Source organism: Anopheles coustani, chromosome 2 (assembly GCF_943734705.1).
Source record: "Anopheles coustani chromosome 2, idAnoCousDA_361_x.2, whole genome shotgun sequence".
In the NCBI taxonomy this organism is placed as follows: Eukaryota; Metazoa; Arthropoda; class Insecta; order Diptera; family Culicidae; genus Anopheles; species Anopheles coustani.
The window spans coordinates 29,995,903-30,015,339 of record NC_071289.1 but is presented as its reverse complement, the minus strand read 5'-3'; the positions used below and the strand labels follow the sequence as shown (position 1 = coordinate 30,015,339).

The 19,437-nt window shown below is 44.8% G+C and overlaps 1 protein-coding gene across 1 annotated transcript in view; it reads left to right on the top strand.

Annotated features, from left to right (window-relative positions):
- Nucleotides 1–19,437, top strand: part of LOC131264189 (uncharacterized) — a gene marked incomplete at its 3' end in the record, with an annotated part of 39,097 nt that overhangs the window by 7,201 nt on the left and 12,459 nt on the right. Inside the window, exon 3 of the mRNA XM_058266477.1 lies at nt 4,650–4,701. Within this exon, the coding sequence (XP_058122460.1) occupies nt 4,650–4,701 (52 nt within the window). The remainder of the gene's footprint in view (nt 1–4,649; nt 4,702–19,437) is intronic.

Here is a 19,437-nt window from a genome sequence, read left to right as displayed (position 1 = left end):
TAAGATATCATACCGTGAATAAAAAATATTTTTGATTCCCCTGAGATTTTTGAACCTGAAACTAATTCCCAATTTTATGTTACGAAATTTTTAAATGAAATGCTTTAAAACATATCCAGTTTTACTTAATTTATTCGCTGCTATTGCTTCGTGACCTCCGTAATAACCTATTTTACTGTTTTTTTAGGTGGTTTTTCTAATGTATCTTATACTAATTGCAACTCTGTTATAATTTCGCCACCCTTGCTAAAATGCCTATTTTCTATCCTGGTGCAAACTTTCCAATTCTGCTTGTTTTTTTTTTCGAAACTGTTGTATATTTTCTATCCTCTCCAGCTCGTTCCTTGTTCGTGTCCCGCATTTAACCGATTTTTCTATGTCGATTTTTTTCTTAATATCTTTTCTTAAACATTTTCAAAGCGCACCCTTTCGTAGCTCAACCGCCTCGGGGGAAGGAATTCAGGGGGCGGGTTGAATAGGCCGGCGGTGTCCAAAACGGTTTGTTCCTTTTTTCCTACCCTTGTCCCCGTTTTTTTTTATGTTTTGCTTTTATTTCTTGAGGGGCCCGAAAAGCGGTCCGCCGTCGCTGGTGATCTGCTCCGGGAAGAGAAGAGCAAGTAAAATTCACGGAAGACTCCTCGCCCGTTGCAAGTGGTTCCTCCAAGTTTGTCCCGCTCGCTGCCTTCGCTATCCGTACTTCCAAAACCGAACCGGGAGTTGTGCCCGGTGGCGGTGCTTTTGTGGTCGCCAATAATTTCGCCAACTTTCACGCAGATCACGAGCCAGTTTGGCATCGGCTATCGTTCGCATCGAAAGCGTGGTCAGAGCGCGAAGGAAGTGATGCAAGAATAAAATTTAAACTTGTATACAAATTTCGCAAAGAACCAACGCAACGCAGCCTCCGGGGCACAGGTGAAGGAGGGTGCCTTTCATCGGAGGGGTGGCCGGGATGCAAAGGCAAAGGCAACCCGAAAAGTTAAGTTTTTTTTCTTCTTTCTATCGCTCACTCTTTCCTCAAGCTGCCAAAAAACTAGATTCGCCAAATCAATCCCTAGCCGAAGTTGTTTAGCTCTAGGCCACAAAGGAAAATGGGCGGAAGACAGCGTGATTGGGGACGGAAGAAGGCACCAGCAACCTACCGATCAGGTTTTGTTTTTGGCAAAGCTTAATCTTGACCTGCTGCTGCTGTGGTTGTGTTTGGTTTTCTCCTTCCGCCTGCATTTGCTATTCGCGATTTTTTGCAAACGGGTTGACAAAGATCGAGTTTTGCGAGCACCGTTAGAAATGGGGACAAGACCGATCGCATCGCATCCAGCACCCGTGAAGAAAAGTTTTTAGTTTAAAATCCATCTATTGGCGGTTTCTCAATACAGCAATTAGCAGCTTTTTCTTTGGGGCGAGTGGTTTATAAAGAAAATTTTGATAGCTTATATTAACCTAGAACGACTAGTAGACATTCTTTGATTTGTGCAACACAAATAAAGATTTTGTGCATTGTTATGATGTGCTGCTTTTTTCAAGAAGTGTACAGTTCGTACATGCTCAATGTGTTTGTGTTACAGTAAAACAGAGTTTCAAATGTAAAATTTAGATGACTTCGTTTTAAAAACCAAGAATCAAATACATCTTCAACAACATCTGCATTGCTTAAACTTAATGTGTTAAAACTCTGAAAAGCGACGGCTCAGCATTGGTCGGGTTGTTGGTGTACGCAAAAAAAGTTAAAATATGTAATCAATGATTGATGCTGATAAGTTTACATCTTTTACTCGTTGATACATTCGTAGAAAACATGATTTTTGATAAGTTAAAAAATACCTCTGTTGCGAAAACGTAATTTAATCCAGTAGGGGATAGAGTATCAAGCAAAAAATCATGTTTTGGTTGTTGAACGGTAACCATATCAACCAATGATGAAACTTGGAAAATCCTAAGTGGTAGCCTTCGTAGAAGAAAGGTGCTCGTTGGTTGTTTAAAACTTGTACAAGCACATATTTTCCAAAACTCTCCTGAAGGTAGGACACGTATCAAATTATGTTCGATAGTTTTTTTTAACTGCTGCAAACTTGATTTACCTAGAAGCTCAACATTCGATGGATTTTTTTCAAATGGGAATTTTCAGTGTTTTCTTAGCTGAGGGCGAAGATACGGTTTAGTTCAGCTGGATGTTGCTATGTACTCTTCATTTAGCGAGTACAGTTCTCGACGATCCCTGCTCGCCATTCATTGCTTCAACCCGACTGTTTGGTTATTGTTGTGGGCCTGTCGCCTTTTGAAGATGCTGTGTCCACGCAACACGTACCTATATGTTTACCAACGTGCGGCTAAATTTACACAAACAACATGATGCGCTGGCAGCAAAACGAAAGTTAAAAAATAAGAGAAAAAAAGGCAAACTCCCATCCCAAACATGCGCGATCGAGATCGTCACTGCGGGTTTAGGTTCGGCTTTGAAAAAGCGTCTCTTTGAAAAATCGCCCAAAAGGCCAAACTATCTATTTGTTTGCTGTTTGTTGGGCCACCGTTTTGCGCCGGGTGACGATGACACGAACACTATCAGGCCTGGTGACGTTACGGTTCGCTGGATGTGAGCTGGTGCGTTCTAGCGTCGTCTCGCGGCTTAGTTAGGATGGCGTTCGCGAGCGGGGTGTTAGAGGCAAACGCTTGACTCGATGTGACGTTCGCTAGGTCCGCAATCTTGCTGATACTTGTGGTGGTGGTGGCGAATTGGACAAACAATTGCCACTGGAGTAAGTGTTTGCCCACGGTGTGATCGTGCAATGCGGTGTAGTCGAGTACAACACAGAAGGCAACGGGAAAAGATTAGAAAAATGTTTCGTTAAGTCACAAACTTTCCAGTCAGCAGTTAACCTAGTGCTGAAGCGCTTGTTATCGAACCCTTATCGATCTGTCTTCTCGCAAGGGGTCGAACTGTAAACATTGCGTTGCAAATATGGATGCACTGAAGTGTGGATTCTCGCCAGTGTAATCTGCGCCAGTGGCAATTAACCATTACGAATGTCATTGTGGTGTGTTACCTCCACCATTGCCACCCTGAACACCTCATTACGGACCGCTTGCCGATATGAGTATAGTGACGGGCTTAATGCACATTTTACGGATGAGTAAAAAGTGCTTTGAAGGTCGTTTCAAACGACACCGTTTCCTCTGCGTCGCACGATTCACGCTGCCTTTCGCTCATTACTTCCAGCGGAGACGTCTGCGAGCTCCGAGTGGCCGGTGGAAGAAGCCGCGGACCATGCTCTTCGCCGAGGGGAAGGTAACGTGGGGTTGTCTTTGAAAAAGTGCGCAACTTTAAGCGGAACGAATGATGCTTGAGGCCGGCTTACCCTTCAACTTTACCAAACTGCGGCTATTTTGTGGGTAACAGGTTGCCTCGTCAGCGCCTCAGCTTTTGTTAAACAATCTTTTCGTTTTGGATTTTATTGAATTTTACGTAATTTCGACATAAAATCCTACTGAAATGTAGTAAACGAATATGTAACTATGTTAAACATCTAAGGAAATTAAGACTGAAGAATCAAACACACCCAAAGGTAGACAATTTAATTTAAATGCATGGGATCATTTTTTCTTCTTCACTTTGCACGAAATTCCCTTTAAAATCATACCGCATTTGTTGAAGCAATTTTCATCCATTCCCAGTAGCAGAAGGATTTTATTTGTTCTGGTCATTATTGATTTACAGCTCAAGCTTCTTATCACACGCCCAATTGACTATGCTTAACAGGCAGACAAAAAAGATGATGTCACATGCAGCAATTGGCCGTGATAATTGCTAAGACAATATTTGCAGAACCTCCCACGTAGAAATCAGCAACGCGTTCGGCTATGTTTAGCAGTCCGGTCAAGCAAGAAATTCCTTCCATAAAATGCCCAAAATTAACGAGAATGGGTAGTTTCGCTAAGAATGATTTTTTCTGGAAACACATTGAAATTAGAAAACTATTTAGTTATCAAATGATCATGTTTTTAATTTAACTGTTTAAATACATCAAATATTTCTGAATTGAATTTTTACGAAAAAAAAACGCGTGATGGAAAATATTTTGAAACCTACATTTCGGCATGTCTTGATGGCTCAATTATTTCACACTTTGTTGGTGCTACATCTTCACCGAACCGGTCTTCGGTGCATCCGCAAATGCGTTGGCTGGGGTGCATTGATGTTTTACTTGTCTTACCGCCGCCCATTGCGTCCGGCATTTGAAGAATTCGCTTCCCGCGTGGCCCGCACGCCTTGGTCGCATTAATGAATTAATTGTTGGGTGTCTTGCCGTGCTGTTGGAGCTGTGTTTCCGTGTTTGTATTTATGTCTGGTGTACGAGTTTTACTTTCATATGCTGCAGTAGCAAGAGCTACCGCCAAGGCGTTGAAAATATTCCCACGTGATAAAGACGCGAAAGGGATGGGAAAACGGTTGCCCACGAAGTCTTTATCCGATTCCGCCCATACTGAGCGTTTTGCTGTTGGTAGATTTTTCGTCTAACAGAGATGAGGTGGATAAATTGGGTCACCGGAATTGAATGTTTTATTTTTCCCACTCGCCCCCCATTTCAATGATATTCGTGTTTAGGCATCATATGAAATAATAAATTTCTAACGATTTTTACATTCTTTTTCTTCAGGTGCAACCGTAGTATCTTGGCGGGTCAACAACCAAGAGCAATTATTTGTCAGGTAGGTGTTAAATTGAGTATGCTATATTCTACGAAGATCTTATTCTAAATCGAGCACAGTAAATAATTAGATAGAAAATACATTTTGATTCGTAAATAATTTGATCATTTTACTCTTCACATGAATATGACTCACTGCATCGTGCTAGAAGTTTTGTTAGTATTTTTTTCTAACTCGTAAAAGAATTCCACGAGTTTTTGCTTCTCGAGATTCATGTTTACGAAAGCCTTTTCTCGTAGCGTCAGACGGTTTTAACGGTTTTAATTATACTAATGGGTTCAGCATGTCCTCCGTATGCGACAGTCCGAATCGTGTTCAAACCTTATATTTTATGTTGCAGATAGTTCCTTTTTATCACTTTTAACTCGCCCAATATGCTCTTCTTGGTATGATAATTTTATTTACTGTCCTTCATATGTGCGTGCAAGGAAATTGTTCGTGTTGTGCGCATGTTTGCCTTTCGGTTTCTTTCAATGGGAAATTGCGCGGATTTCACAAAATTTTAATTGTTGTGAGCCACTGTATCTGATTAGATTGTGAATTTAATTCGTTGGTAAAGATGAATTTCTGGCACACCATCGATGTCAGTTCAAATAGATTTTAATAATAATAATCACTGGAAACATATTAACAGAGAAATCCGTCATTCAAGTCCGATATCCCTTTGCAGAAGGCTTCATAGACTTATTCTGATGCATCCGCCGATAGTGGTATCGCTCGTATTTTATGCATTTTTATAGCTTCTAACAGTGATGCGCTGCCAACGCATCCATCACACCTGCTCCACAAAAGTGACATAACACATGAATATTTAGTTGCAATGGAAAAAAAACCTAGTTATAACATAAACGCGTTAAAAAACAGTTAGATCCCGCGCAGAACTAACAATAATGTTGACGAGAACAAAGTAGAAAACGTGATTAAATTTATTATGTTTCCTGTGGCCGCACCATGCGGGGCTTTGCATCGCAAGCCGCTCGTATGATTTCAAATTGTGAAAAAATGTGGGTAAAGCGGGATTTTTTCCCTGAATGTATTAATATCCAGCCTGTAAGCCCCTGTCGCGTTTTTCTAGTTGCATTAGTCCGTGTTTGAGGCGCCAACCCGAACAAAAAAAAAAGGGAACCGCCACTCCATGTTCCACGCTCGTTGTGCTTTGCAATTTGTGCCTCCATTGCTTTACACAATCACCGCCAGTACCGACACCAGGACAACCCGTTCGACGACGCACAGGAAGGACACGCACTAAAACTGGCCTCCCTTCGTCACCAGCCCGTGTCCTTCCCACGCTGGTCCACCGTTTGCGATTTAATGGCAGCCAGAGGATTTGTGGTGGCGTGATTTTTTTTATTCTGTAGTGTGCAGGATTTGCCAGTTGTTCGTGTCCTTCGTCCTTCGACTGTCCGTACGATTGGGAGGCACATCGAAAGAGGTGCGTTCCGCTTTGGTTCAGTGGGGGAGGTGGTGGAAGCGCTAGTATTTGATACGTTATGAAGCGCCACACACCAACACAGGCAACCGATCGGGTTGGCAAAGGCGAGGAAGAAGGACGAACGCCGCCGTGGTCCTGTGGTCATCCTTCTGTTGCGTTGCGTTCCGTTAGGCAGCTTACTCGTTGGGTTTTTTTTCTCATTTTGTTTAGCTGTTTTAAATCCACCCCATGTGAAAACCATGTGGAAAGTCGGGAAATAAAAAGAGGTTCGCAGCCAGCTCTCGGTCGGCTCGGTTTTGCGGCCGGGTTATGAATTGTGATAGGATCGGTGTCCGCGGAGTGCATGCGCTTCGACGTGTTTGAGGTTTTGCACGACTCCGCACACATTTGCGCGTATGTAAACTTTACGGAATCATTTGGCGAACGGCGGCGGAGTTGTGTGATTTGTTTTGCAACTTTGAAGAGCCATCTATTAGCTTGGCACTTTTTATCCGTTTGCTGATCTTCGTTTAATGAATCTATCGCCATCCGCATCGTAATCAATCTTTCCAAGGGTCTTCAGCGCTTCACCTCCATTACTCCATTCGTGACGTAAAGGATTCTAGAAAAACAAAATATGGTTGAACTATTTGCAATCTGATTTCCAAAACTGGGATTCTTTCGCGAATGGATGCCACTCGGAAACGATGAAACGAATTCATCTCACGTTTTGTGGTACGGACACCGAGATTTTGTATGATTTGGGAAAAAGGGACACTAGGTTTAAGTGTTTCAGTCGTCGTTGTGGGAAATTTTATTCTTGTGTACTTTTAGATCTTTTTTGTGGCTGGTGAAATTGCGGAATTTTTTCTTCGTTTGTTAATTCACAAAAATCATTAAACACCGCAAACATGATTTGATCTCAATCGAACTTATTGAAATAATCGTTAAACCGATTGAGCACCAGAATTTATGGTTTCTGGATGGAAAGGATTTAAATGTCATTTAGTCTGTAATATTTGCTACCTATCACTTGGTGACGAGGAAAAGCATGAAGTAAAACGCGGGTCGCAGGTTGGAGCTGGTTTAAATTTATGGGGATATAGTTTGTTCCCTTCACCAAGGAACGTTTTTCATTCGGGGCTTATATTATTAGTCTCGTTTTTTGTTGCATAATAATCATCAGCGCCGATTTTTTTTATGTTATACCTTTCACTACATTACTTCAAACACTATGACCACGCCCGAATTGTCCTGCGGGTGACCGCAAGTGCGTAGCATGATTTATGTATTGTTCCTCTTTTTTTTAAATCTGGTTATCATTTTTTCTTTTTCAATTTAAACACATTCAAATGCTAGCCCGCCGCGATTTGCGGGAAAACGGTAGGAAATGCAGACTGGAGGAAGGTGATGCGAACAAAGGTGCGGAAAGCTAGTTTCAACGTTTCCGCGCTGTGCGTGCTGATTAAATAGGTTTCGTTTATTGTGGTTGACATATTTACTAACGCTAGTCTATGGTTGGCACATGTTTTTCGTCTGCATCCGGCGGTGACCGACGCGATTGCAATAAATAAACATTTTTTTGCGAATATTAAAACAGAATTTGTGCAACCATTTTGCACACAGGCTATGCAATATTCTGTGAAACCCGATAGATGATCATAGAGTTTTTTTTTTCTTTTCGATATTAGCATGCAACAAAAACAAGACCATTGTCACAATATTACTGTGGAAGAGCAAGGGTTGAAATTTCATAATTGATTTTGAACTGTACTATGTGTTAAAATCAGGAATTTTACAACTCAACACGGGTTGATTTGTATAAATATTATGTTTTTGATCAAATATGAGTGTATAGCATTTTCGAGAGATTAGTCTCGATACCTCTTAAATGTTTTATAATTTTAAAGAACAAACATAATTTACTAATGCAAGCTATAAGGATGCAAAAGTTAAGCTGAAAGCGTTTCTCCTGTGACAGTTTCAATCCCCATTGCCTTCAGCATCTTTCGCTTTTATATCCGTTCCAGAACTCCATGCTGCCTAAGTCCTCGAAGCGCGATTACTGGAATCCATTGCCTTTCCTTCGTTGGTACTATTTCTCGGCCATCCAATGTTAACCCGTGACCGTGGCAACCGTTTGGTGTGAGTCGGTATACGACCGCATCCCGTCTCTAGATGGAACGCTGGCGTCCTTTCAAATGGACAGTTCGCTCGATGGAACACTGCTGGAAGGATCTGCTAGAGCACTCCGGCCGGGCGCCATTTTGTCGAGCCCTTGCCATTCATTACCTGGACAGCGAATGCTGTAAGAGCCAAGTCAAAAAAAGAATCACATCCCCCTTTCGCTCCACCCCTGGGTCCATACTTTCACCCAACGTCGATTGAAAAGTTCATTTGGCCAGTTTCTCAGATGCCTGCGGGGGATTTTTTCGGAGTTGTTCCCGGATCCTTTCCGTAGCACGCGGAACTGTACGGTTCTCGGGCGACCTGCCCGAACACAGAGAAGCAGAGTGAATAGTGGGGGGAAAGAACGAAAAAAAACATCGTACCCAAAACAGGGCAGAAAAAACATGGTGCACAAAAATTAGTAAAGTTTGGAACAAAGGAACGAACGAGAATCCGCGCGCTTTTCGGGGGATTTCTGCGTCCAATCCGCGGGTATCCGGATCCCCGTTTAATCGTCCCTTTGCCAGCACCCCTTTTTCGGCCCCCTCCCACCCTCTAGGGTTATTATAATTTCGGCTTTCTATCTTTCTCCTTGAAGTTGGCCTCTCGAATCGCTGTCGCTTCATGTGTCCCCGTTTTGTGGGTATCCTTTTCTCTGCGATCGTGTCACTACACAAACTTTCATTCCGCTCCAGTTCGTTCGTTCCTTGTGTCAGCTTTTGGAAGCGTATGCGTTCGATGGGCCCTGGTAAAAATTTTCCGAACCGTTCGAGCAAACTGATAACTCAAGGGAAAACAACACGCACCGAAATGGGATAAAGTTCAAGCTACAAAACGGTGCATGCTTACGCTGAAAGCGGTGTTCAGTTGCTTGTACTGATGCTCAAAGTATCCCCTAAGCGTGGCAAGGTGCAATAATGAATACATTAAATTATAAAAATAGCTAAAAAAAAGTCACCATTAGGATATAACGGGGATTTTGTTTTAAAACTTCCTCTGATACGATGACGAGAATTGCATCGCGAAACGGCCTCTGCAATGAGCAATTCCGCTGCATCGTAGCAGGAAAGCTGGGAAAAAGTGCTTCTTGCACGCCAAAGTGAGAATGAAATTGGAGGAGAGTGCGATAGCGTTTGAAAACAAAAAAAAACGGAAAACTTTCCCATCCTTGTTTCTGGCTCTTCATAGCGCAACGCAATCCCAATCTGCCTCCGAGCCGCCATGGTGTAGAAGCTGCGATGCGGAGCAAAAGAAAAAAAAGGAAGATTGTTGCAAAAGCGGCAAAATGGCTGCTGCCAACGGCGCGCTGCACGTTCTGCTCCTTTTTTTGCCAGGTTTGTGTTTTTTGAAATTCTTTTCCTATGCGTTCGGCCTCGGCCCCGCCACCGGAGGTGAGGGGTGAGGGGACGATGGGTCCTGCAGGTGAAGGCTCGTTGGTAGTTAGCTTCGGGGCACATCAGGGACTAGCGTTATAACGCGGATTTAAAAAAGCGCCTTTGACCGAAAATGGGTGAGGACGCGGTGTGGTGCCGGAGGATAAAGTATGCGTTCCAGCTTTGTGGGCGGGCTTTGCGGTGGGAGCAATGCACCGGCGTCAAGGGGGAAGTGGGTAGGGGGGCAGCTAGTTTTTATGCTAGCCTATGCTAGCGCTCACGAATGGCTCCCGATGGGAACCGGGGCTTTGACTCCGACAAACATTTTGAGGCGATGCAGCACGGACCGAAGCGGAGACCACACCGTCGAAAGCGAGACACGCGGATGACACGGGAAGCTGGACACTCCCGTTTCCGCCAGGTTCTGTCATCGCCGATGGCGGGGTGGTTTTTTTTTCTACCTCCCACCCAAGTCGCCTGTTTCACCCACAAGCTGCTGCGTCAAGTTTGGGTGCCATTTAAGTTTCCGCACTTTCCCACCATCACTCTCTCTCTCTCACACACACACATACACATACATATCGACTGGTGGAAAAACTTGCAGGAAACTTGGACGAGAGCAAGGCCTCTTCCCTGTCTCGTGGAAAAAAACACCGGGCAAAAGCGACGCGTTTCCTCAATCCTTTCTATGGCAAAAGAAGCAGAGAAGCATATAGAACAAGGCAGAACAGCGGTCCTCCCAAAATTGTGAAAAAAAGTGTAACTTTCCTCCCGTTTCGGCGGAAAATTGGGGAACGCTGCATAGGTGCATAAAAATGAAAGCCTAAAAAAAGAAGTTTTGATGATTTTCTAGGAAAAATGCAACGTAATTAGTCACGGGTGAAAAAATGGAACGGCGCGAACAACTGGAGCTGGAAAACGAAACGAGGGAATTGAGAAAGGATGCTGTATATGACTGAGCTTTGACTGAAATATTACGCAAAGTGGAATAGAGTAATTGAAATGATGTTTACGATGAAAATTTATTTAATTATGAGTACCCAACTGGTAATGGTATTTGTTCAATTAATTTCAACTAGTATGACTCCAAAAAAGTATTTAATTCCTTTGAACGCCGTTTCCACAACGATTGACCTGCTTGCTCACGCTTTTATCCCCACTCGTGGGCGTCGACATACATATCTTTGTCTAATGCATCTTCTCCGACAGGTGGCGTAGTCCCGGTGCGTTTCCCGTCCCAATTTGGCTCATAGTAAAAGAAAATAAATTTCCCTTTGGCCGCCCATAAAGGACGTCGAACCGCTCGGATGGCTTGAGCTGTCAAACCCCGCCGAATGGGCGTTAAATGCGGGGGAAAAATAATATCGCAAGTTGCGCGGAGGGAAAAAAAGTTAAAATTGATTTTGCTCGTTCTTTCACCCGCCGCCCGCCTGCCCGCCCGTGCGCTGCAAACAACGCCAACTTCTTGCGAGCCGCTGGAAATATGGCTGAAATCGAATAACACCAGCATCAGCATCACCGTCACCCGTTGTTGTCGCGACAGAAGCCCGATCCGACGTGGTGCGCGTCTGATAAGAGGACTGGCGAACTTTCGAGCCCTGTTCGAGAGCGGCCAATGCATGACGTCTGACGACAGTATCTTTTTCTTCGCTGCCCAAAGGTACAGAGAAGAGTTAAAAAATAATAATTTGAGATTGAGAAAGTACGTTCACATATTTGACATACTATATTTCAAACAAATATAATTGCTGGAACATCTTTGTTATGCTTTGTTTTTGAAGGTATGCATTTTCTTTTGCAATGGAGCCACCTGGTGCCTCATGCGGTTTTTGTGAACATATCATGGGGAGCATCTCTTTTTCACGTGATTATTCCGCTTGTTACTGCGGGAATGCGTGGCCAGATAAAAATAAACTTAAAGCTCGCTGGTGGCTCAGCTGTGTGTCTTTTTTTTCCTCCGGTTCTGCTCAGAAAAGCGTAAAGCTACTTTCAATCCGGCGTATGTTGGTCCTTGAGTCAGCAGAAAAAGGCCGAGTACAAACCGGGACGTTGCCCGGAAGGGATCTTTAACGAGACAAAACTTTGCCAAACGCGTGTTCTTTCGATGCCCAGCTCCGATGACGAGGCAAACGGAAACTTTTGACAGATGACGCTTGACGTTGACAGACGATTTCGATGATGCCTGCTGATTGTTTTTCTTCGTTTGAACGTAAATGTTCATCCTTTGTTAATTTTTTTTATTCCTTGCGAACGATCAAATTGTCGATAAATCAAACACGATTTTCGACTTAATCGATGTGGCTTCTGAAAAAGCCGTTGATCTTGCTTCGTTCGCGGATGCTTTGAGCATATTTTCCCAATTTGCTATGGTATTCAAATGGAAACAAATTTGCTGCGTTAAAATGAGTAAACTAATGAGTATTTCTTTATTTATTACCTTGACTTGGTGACATAGTAATCGTTTAGCTGGATGGATAATCGGCTTATTTCCTTAACTTCCTCCTTAACTGTTGTGGTCACTTTACGTGAGGGAACGAAACCACGAACGAGCAATGAACCATATTGCATCCGGGAGCATCTCAGGAAAGTAGATCTTTTTCTTCTCCGCGAACAGCCTCTATCTACGTCTGTCGAATCACGATCAATGCACGAAAAGTTGCCGCTGGGTCGTGTTTTGTTAATCGTCCTAGCGTTTTAATTTTCTCTTTTGTGTCAAACATTGGCGCAGGGTTTTTCCCAAAAATGGCCGGCCGAAAAATGCACCAAAGATCGGATGCGAAAAGCCAGAATCTCAACTTGATCTCGACACGGCGTGTCGGTTCTCGATGTCTTGGTTGAGGAAGAACTCGGGACCGAGCTGGTGAGTAGCTTCCGTTGTGCATCGTGAGGTCAAGGTGGGCGAGATGAACAAGCAGTTAGGTAGGAAAGTCGTTGGGAGTGGAAACAGGCAGCAGCCGATGCGAAAATGGCGAACGAAAGGACGAAGAATGCCTGGCACGAAAAAGCTCCCATTCGTTTACGAACTTTCGAAACAGTTTGTGGAAGAGTTGAGAGCAGGCAGGAAGGAAGGCCGAAAAAACTGTCTCATTCGACAAATGAATAAACGAAGTGGCCACGGAAAGGCGCGCCAGTTCCGTGTGTGTGGTGGCAAAAAGTAAAAAGGATACTCCATTCTTTTTTGGTCCGGCCCGGGCGATGGAAAAACTCAGCTCGGTTCTAGACACACGGAGTGAATTCAAATATGGCGATGCCGGTAAGCTGGCTGTATGCGTTACGACGACGATGCTGTGGTAGTTCGGCACGTTCGTCTGAAAAGACGGTCGCTCCTTTCGTTGGCGGTGTGTCGCGTAAATAAAAACTGGAGCAAAAACGCGAGCAGATTTAGTCTGCCGTTTTTCGGGACGTTGGCAAATCGTCGCACAATGGGGAACCGGGTGGCGAAGCGGGTGGTGAGTGTAATTTCTCGCATCCTTGTATTCCCGCTCGAATATCTCCTCTTTCTTCCGTCGTTCGTCTGGCGGTTGCCTTTTCTTCTCCTTCGAGAGTTTTTGAAGCACATTTTGTTGCACACAACTATCCTACCCTGGGCTTGCAAGGAATGGCAAACTTTTTGGCTTGGTTTGTTTGTTTCTCCACCCTTTTTTTGGGGTTCGGTCGACTAGGCTGCTGCTGCGGTCTCGAAATCGGCGAGAATTTTGAGCCAAAGGCCAGATCCACACCTCGCCAGTGCGGGGTTGGATTTGTTGGGTTATCGTTTCGCTCCCTCCCTCGAGAAGATGGATAGAGATCAGGCGAAGACAACAGACCCGAAGCATCCCATCTAGAGGGTGAGAATCGTTTTTGGTCCGAAATGTGTCCACACGGGGAAAAACGGATGCTTCTTCCCGCCAAAATCGATCGCCGACTCCGTTTCAGGGCCTCGGTCGACCATGTGGTGCCGGAATGCCCAGCCGCAATCGGGGCTTTTTACACCGTAGGTCGTAAATAATATTTTCAACGTCACCGGGCGTTTGTGTGTGTGTGTTTGTTGGGGTGGTTTAATTTTTTTTTAAACGGTACAAAGAATAACAAGATGTAAAAAGTGTGTTTTAAAATACATCCCTTCGTCACTTGATAGTTCATTCTTTATTCCGCTCCCGATGATGTAATTCATGGCGCAAAACGGTGTACAAAAAATTATCAAAGAACTCATTTTGAAATTAATTACTTACCTGTTGCAACGAGAAATTAATTCTCGGGAGCTGTTCGGTAAAAACTATTGGAATAAAACACACACAAAAAAAAACACCCAATGTTCTCCCAGTTACACGCAGCGACGACAACTTTATTCAATCGATAAGCATCTAAGGTAAACATAATTGCTGCGTAGGCACTTCGGAGGGCTGGCGTTTGGCGCCATCGTTTCGTCCGAGTGTATTTAGCTTTTGCTTCTATCGATATTTTCTATGGCCGCTCGCTGCGGATTCCGAGTGCAGTCCCCAAAGGTCCGTGCCAAAAGGCGAGCGGAAAATGGTTGTGCTATATTTCCGTGAGCGCACCGTTTTCTTGGAGATCGAAACCCCTGTTGGCAAGGAAGGGGGAGGAAGAGGGGTGCACTCGCTGCCCTTTGAAGACACGGCGGACCATGATTAATGCTGCATTGACGATGAAAGCGTGGACGAAACTAAAAAAAGGCAGTCTGCACCGAACCGAAAGGAAGATCCCTTTGAAGACAGTGCGGCGAAAGAGCGAAACATATACAGGCACACTAAGCAAAAAAAAATCACAAAGTACGTTAATTAAATATTAAACATTAACATTTTCCTACCCCCACACGATGGGAGGACGCGTTTGTAAACCGGCGTTTCTTGCCCTTTTTAAAATTTATTTTCATGTTATACTTTTTCGTGCTTTAAAATTGACTAGAGGAGAATATTTGCGTCTTTTTGTTTTTTTGTTACTTTCAATGCCACCGGAGGCGGTTTCAGTGCGGATCTGTTTGAATAATTACTGGACGGAAAAGGGATTGGTCAGGACAAAAAACAACAGTACCCTGTAAAGGTACCGGACTAATAGCTTGTTGCACACTTTGCGAGAAAAGGTACTTTATGTAAAACCCTCGTAAAGGTTGAGGCATAATGTACAGGACGTCGATTGGAGGCAGTCCTGAAAGGGTCGAGCTAGTTTCAATCGAATGGCACTCAAACACACACGAGCCGCAAATGCAGACCATGGAAGTAACCTTCGCTGTATGATTCAACAAATGGTCAATTACAATATAAATTAAAGATGTCTTCAAACGGTGAACTTACTGGCTTCGCGGTTGTGTCAATGTTCACCTGTCAAACGTTCACCTTACCTCCCTTCCTCCTTACCTCTATGTGACTCGGCTCCGACTGTCTGTCAATCAATCAATGGGAAGCGTTTGTATATTTTTTAAAGAGTGTTTATTGTATGCCTCCACCAACCTCTTGATACCAACGCGGTGGGATCACTCGCCCGCGAAGTATGCGCGTCCGGCATATTTTCGTGCGAATTTTATGCTGCACTTGTATGCTGCAACGCTTGGCGGGTATTCGCTGGTGGCCAATTTTGGCATCGGCTTTCGGTGGTGACAGCTCGAGGGCCCGATATTTCCGAACAACCAAGTCGATCGATCGTTAGAGTTTTGTTTTCCCGCCGAGTTCAAATTCTTTATACTCGACATGGAGTTATATTTTTTCCGCGTCCATTTTGGAAAGAGGATAAAATTTGTGACGATAAGGAGCCACAGACATGGGCGAGGCCAAAAGTATCCGCATTTCGTCTTTCCCAATCCGTAACATTGCGCAAGGCGATGACGACGGTCGAGGGAATTCCGTCTGGGAAGATTTAGAACTGCCAATAGAGCGAGAAAGGGTTCTCTTCGCTTCGGCGAACCGCTTCTTATGCCATCGCTGAGCTACCAAAGTTTTTGTTTTCGCTTTGTCCCTTCACAATATCTTACGTCCATTTGACATTATAATTGGTGTTAGAAGCAGGCGCGCACGAGTTGAAATTGAGGAATCGAAAAATCGAATCCTCTCTCATGCGTACCTGCTTCATTCTTCATCTGTTGCTTCGCGCAATCGACGCTTCAGCTTGAATGAATCTGGCCACACAGACAGCAACACGATTGGCACAGAAGGTGTCAAGGCTCATGAGTGTGTATAAATGAATTGGTAAAATTGTTCCTGCCGGTGTGAATGCGTGGGAATATTTAATTGGAAACATTCACATGCTGTCCGCACGCACCATCGTAACAAGAAGAGGCGGTGGTTTAGGTAGGAATCGACCTGGCAATAGTTTGAGAATTTCGTTGGAAGGCGTTTAAGGTTTAATTATGGAAAAGTTGAACTCCCAAGAGCATGAGAACTTGATCGCTGTTACTTATGGAGGCGCCTAATACTTGATGCTAAGGATGTTTCTATTTAGTATACTGTATCCTTTGATATCATACAATATCACTCTAAAATAAAAATTGTTTATTGCAACACAAGATGGCGCACATTTTGTTTAGTGTTTTCCATTTTCAAGCTGATATGTTTGCTTCGTACACAAATGTTGGACAAATATTTTGCACATTTTCGCCGAATTGCTTACCCGATCCGTCGTCGGCAAGGTTAAAAAAGCTACACCGGTATTATGTTTGACTTCAATCCAATATTGCAAGGTTAATCCTTCTTGCCACCGACGGATCCATCCACCCGCCCGGCGGCGTGAAAATATGTTTTCGCTGAAATACACACGCACTTGCGAGAAACGGTTGTTTGTCGTCGGGGCGCACCTTCGCCATCCTGCTGCATCTCACCTGGGAACTTTTGAGAAGAAAATTCGAGGCTTTGCCGATTCGCGGGAAAAAAACAGTCACACACTGAGCACGTGGTACACGTAAGCGACAGGTCCTCGCGCTAGGTACCTTTCAATCGAGGGTTGGACCGAATGAAATCGTCCGCACATTAACAGACGTCTTAAATTCATATCTATGCCGTTGGCGTTTATATTGATGTTTTGTTAAAAATCTGCATAACATTTGGATTAGTATATGCCTTATTGAGTGAATGCTTCCAACCGCATGTAGATGGCGTGTTTTATTTGAAACAATCATGTTCTAACGAACGAACAGACACTTGACGCGAAGTAAGATAAAACGACTTCATTCATCCAGTGCTTTTTTCCGCTCCATTTCGAAGCAACTCGGCAGAAGTGCTTTCCACGAAAGGCGCGTCCATTGCCCCATTTCCACGTTATACTTCGTGCGTTTGCTAGAATCTCCTTGCAGCATCATCTGTGTCACTTTCTGTCCACCGCAATACCAGGGTTCGTCAGCCAACGCTCCAGTTCTTCCACTTCGTGGGTCATTGTTTGTCACTCGTCATTGTTTACGGTAAAGAAAACCCTATCGATTGGTGACGAGAGGTAACGGTGTTGCCCATCGTGTGGCACGTGTATTGCCACAGGATAAATGTAGGAAAACAAAACGAAACTCACGATTTAAAACGGGAAGCGGAAGAACGACGGTTCTGTAGATTTTTTCTATCGCTTTGAGAAGGTCCCCGATGGGACGATTTATTTCCCAGAAGCGAAAATCATCTTCGAAGAACAATTTCTTGTGGTGCCTATTTTTCTTTTATTTTGTTAAAATATGTAACTTTTGATTGCGCTTCCCCCGTTTCATTACTCGAGATACCGACGAGTTCCTTGCGAAATTTATTGTGGTACAAACAAAAAAAAGAGGGAGGAAAAATCCTCCATAAATCGAAACAGGGATCGCACGGGTGAAAATCCCGAATGCGTTTCGCGAGGGTGGAAAGTACGTTTTGTTTATTTTTGCCAACTCTTCCACCGGCTGCCCAGCCTTTGCATAACCATGCGGACAATCGCGTTCCAATCGAAATTCGTCCGCTTGGCAAAACCCGGGCGAGGGAGCAACATTTTGCAATGGATGCGTGGAAAAATGGGTTGTTGATGTGAATGGAACCGAACGCCATCCCACGTTCAAGGTCGGACGCATAAACAGATGCTTGGTTGAATTTGGCAAGAACGACGACCCAGATTCGTCGGGGGTCGTTTGTCGATATCGTGGAGTCCTGTAGTGGAGCAGCATTTTCGCTTGTCAAAAACACTCATCGAAGAGTTGGTCGACAGGAAAAGCGACCGTTCGATTGGTGAGAAAATGAACACAAAAATAAAGTGCGTGAAATTGAAGGATCACAGTTTTGAAAACTCGGATGAATCCTCCATTCGCTTCGATTTGCAATAAACCGGCCAAATATTTCTTCACTCAAACGTCCAACCCGAAGCACCGTTAGATCGAGGCAACTATTTGCCAGCGAAGCAGACACGCTGGGAACATCCCGTTGATGATGATCCGAAGGGTTTTTTCGTGTTTTTGTTCTCCTCATCCGATCCCTTTTTGTTTCTCGCTCGTCGCTTTCGCTTTGGGTCCTTCTCGGCCGGCGGCAAGAAATTCGGCATACAATGAATCATCGCCAGTCATCCTTCGTGGTTTTGCGCTGTGCCATTTTTCGCTGGCATCTGCCGTCGCTTTCCGTCACCTCTCCTCCCACCCGCAGGGTCCTGTATAAACACAAAGTGTCCGCATTTTTTCGCCCATGTATTTATATTCCTTTAAAAACGCCCGACTGCGACGAGCGAATCCGGCGGCCTGAACAGGATGTTCTATCGTTGCGTTCCATTCCCCGTGGCAGACAAGGGTCTGGGATGCTTGGGGAAAGGTGGTGAGGATTTTTTTAAAAAAAGATACCCATTGGTACCCCGGTTGGCAGTTTCCGTTTTCCCTCCGACTTTTTTTTCTTTATTTTCCTCCCGCCCGTTGCAACAATCACGGAACATGCTGGCGCCGGAATGTAGGTGTGTATTTCTAGCTTGTGCTCGTTGCCTGTGTGCGAGGGTGCGTGTTCCGACGGGATGGTTCTCTATCTTCCGGAAAGCCTTGCCTTTGTTTTCCAGTCCCTCCCTCCTCACACCCTTTCCCTGCTGGCCGCACCAGCATCCTCCCCACCCGTTTCCACTCCATTGTTATATGGCGTCGAGGTTTTTCTCGTTTTGCTTGCGCTCCGTTGTTTTGTTTCAAACTGACAGTTGCTGGTTGTTTTTATACGCTCCAAATTGAAGTTTAAACCCGAATCAAACGAGCACGTTCGTGGCCGGAGGAAAGGGGCGGGATAGGAGGCTGGAAGGAGAAAACAGTGGGAAGGTCGGGAATGTGACCTAAAAAAAATGAACCTGGGATAAAAAAACGGCCAAAGCCCGACGACGAACGCGGAGATATATCGCATTCGGCCCCGGAGATGAGCTCGGAGAGTTCGGAGCGGGAGTCTGGCCGACGCATTCCCAAAAGGCCACGAGGGAAAGGATGCTGTCGGGTGGGCGGGCACGGCCCGGGGTGAAGGGTGTGGAAAAAGTGAGCCTTTTTTTTCTCCCCCCATCCTCGCCTCTTTCGCCTCGTTTCGGCCACCGTTCCAGCCGTTCGTTCATCCGGCAGCTCGCGTCGCGTACTCGCGGCATCGTCATCGTTTGGCGTGCGTTTTTGTTTACGGTCCCGGTGTGCTTGGCTGAAGATCGGTTCTCCACCGATGCCACTCCCCCCCCCCCTCTCCCTCTCCTCTGTCTCTTACACTTCCGAAGCCCCGATGCTTTGTCCCTCCACTCACTCACTCACTCACTCCGCTGCGTGCATTCGAAAATTGAACACTTTTTTCGCGCGCAGTTTCAGCCCCAAAAGCACCACCACCTACTCCCCCCCGTTCCGGTCCGTACCCT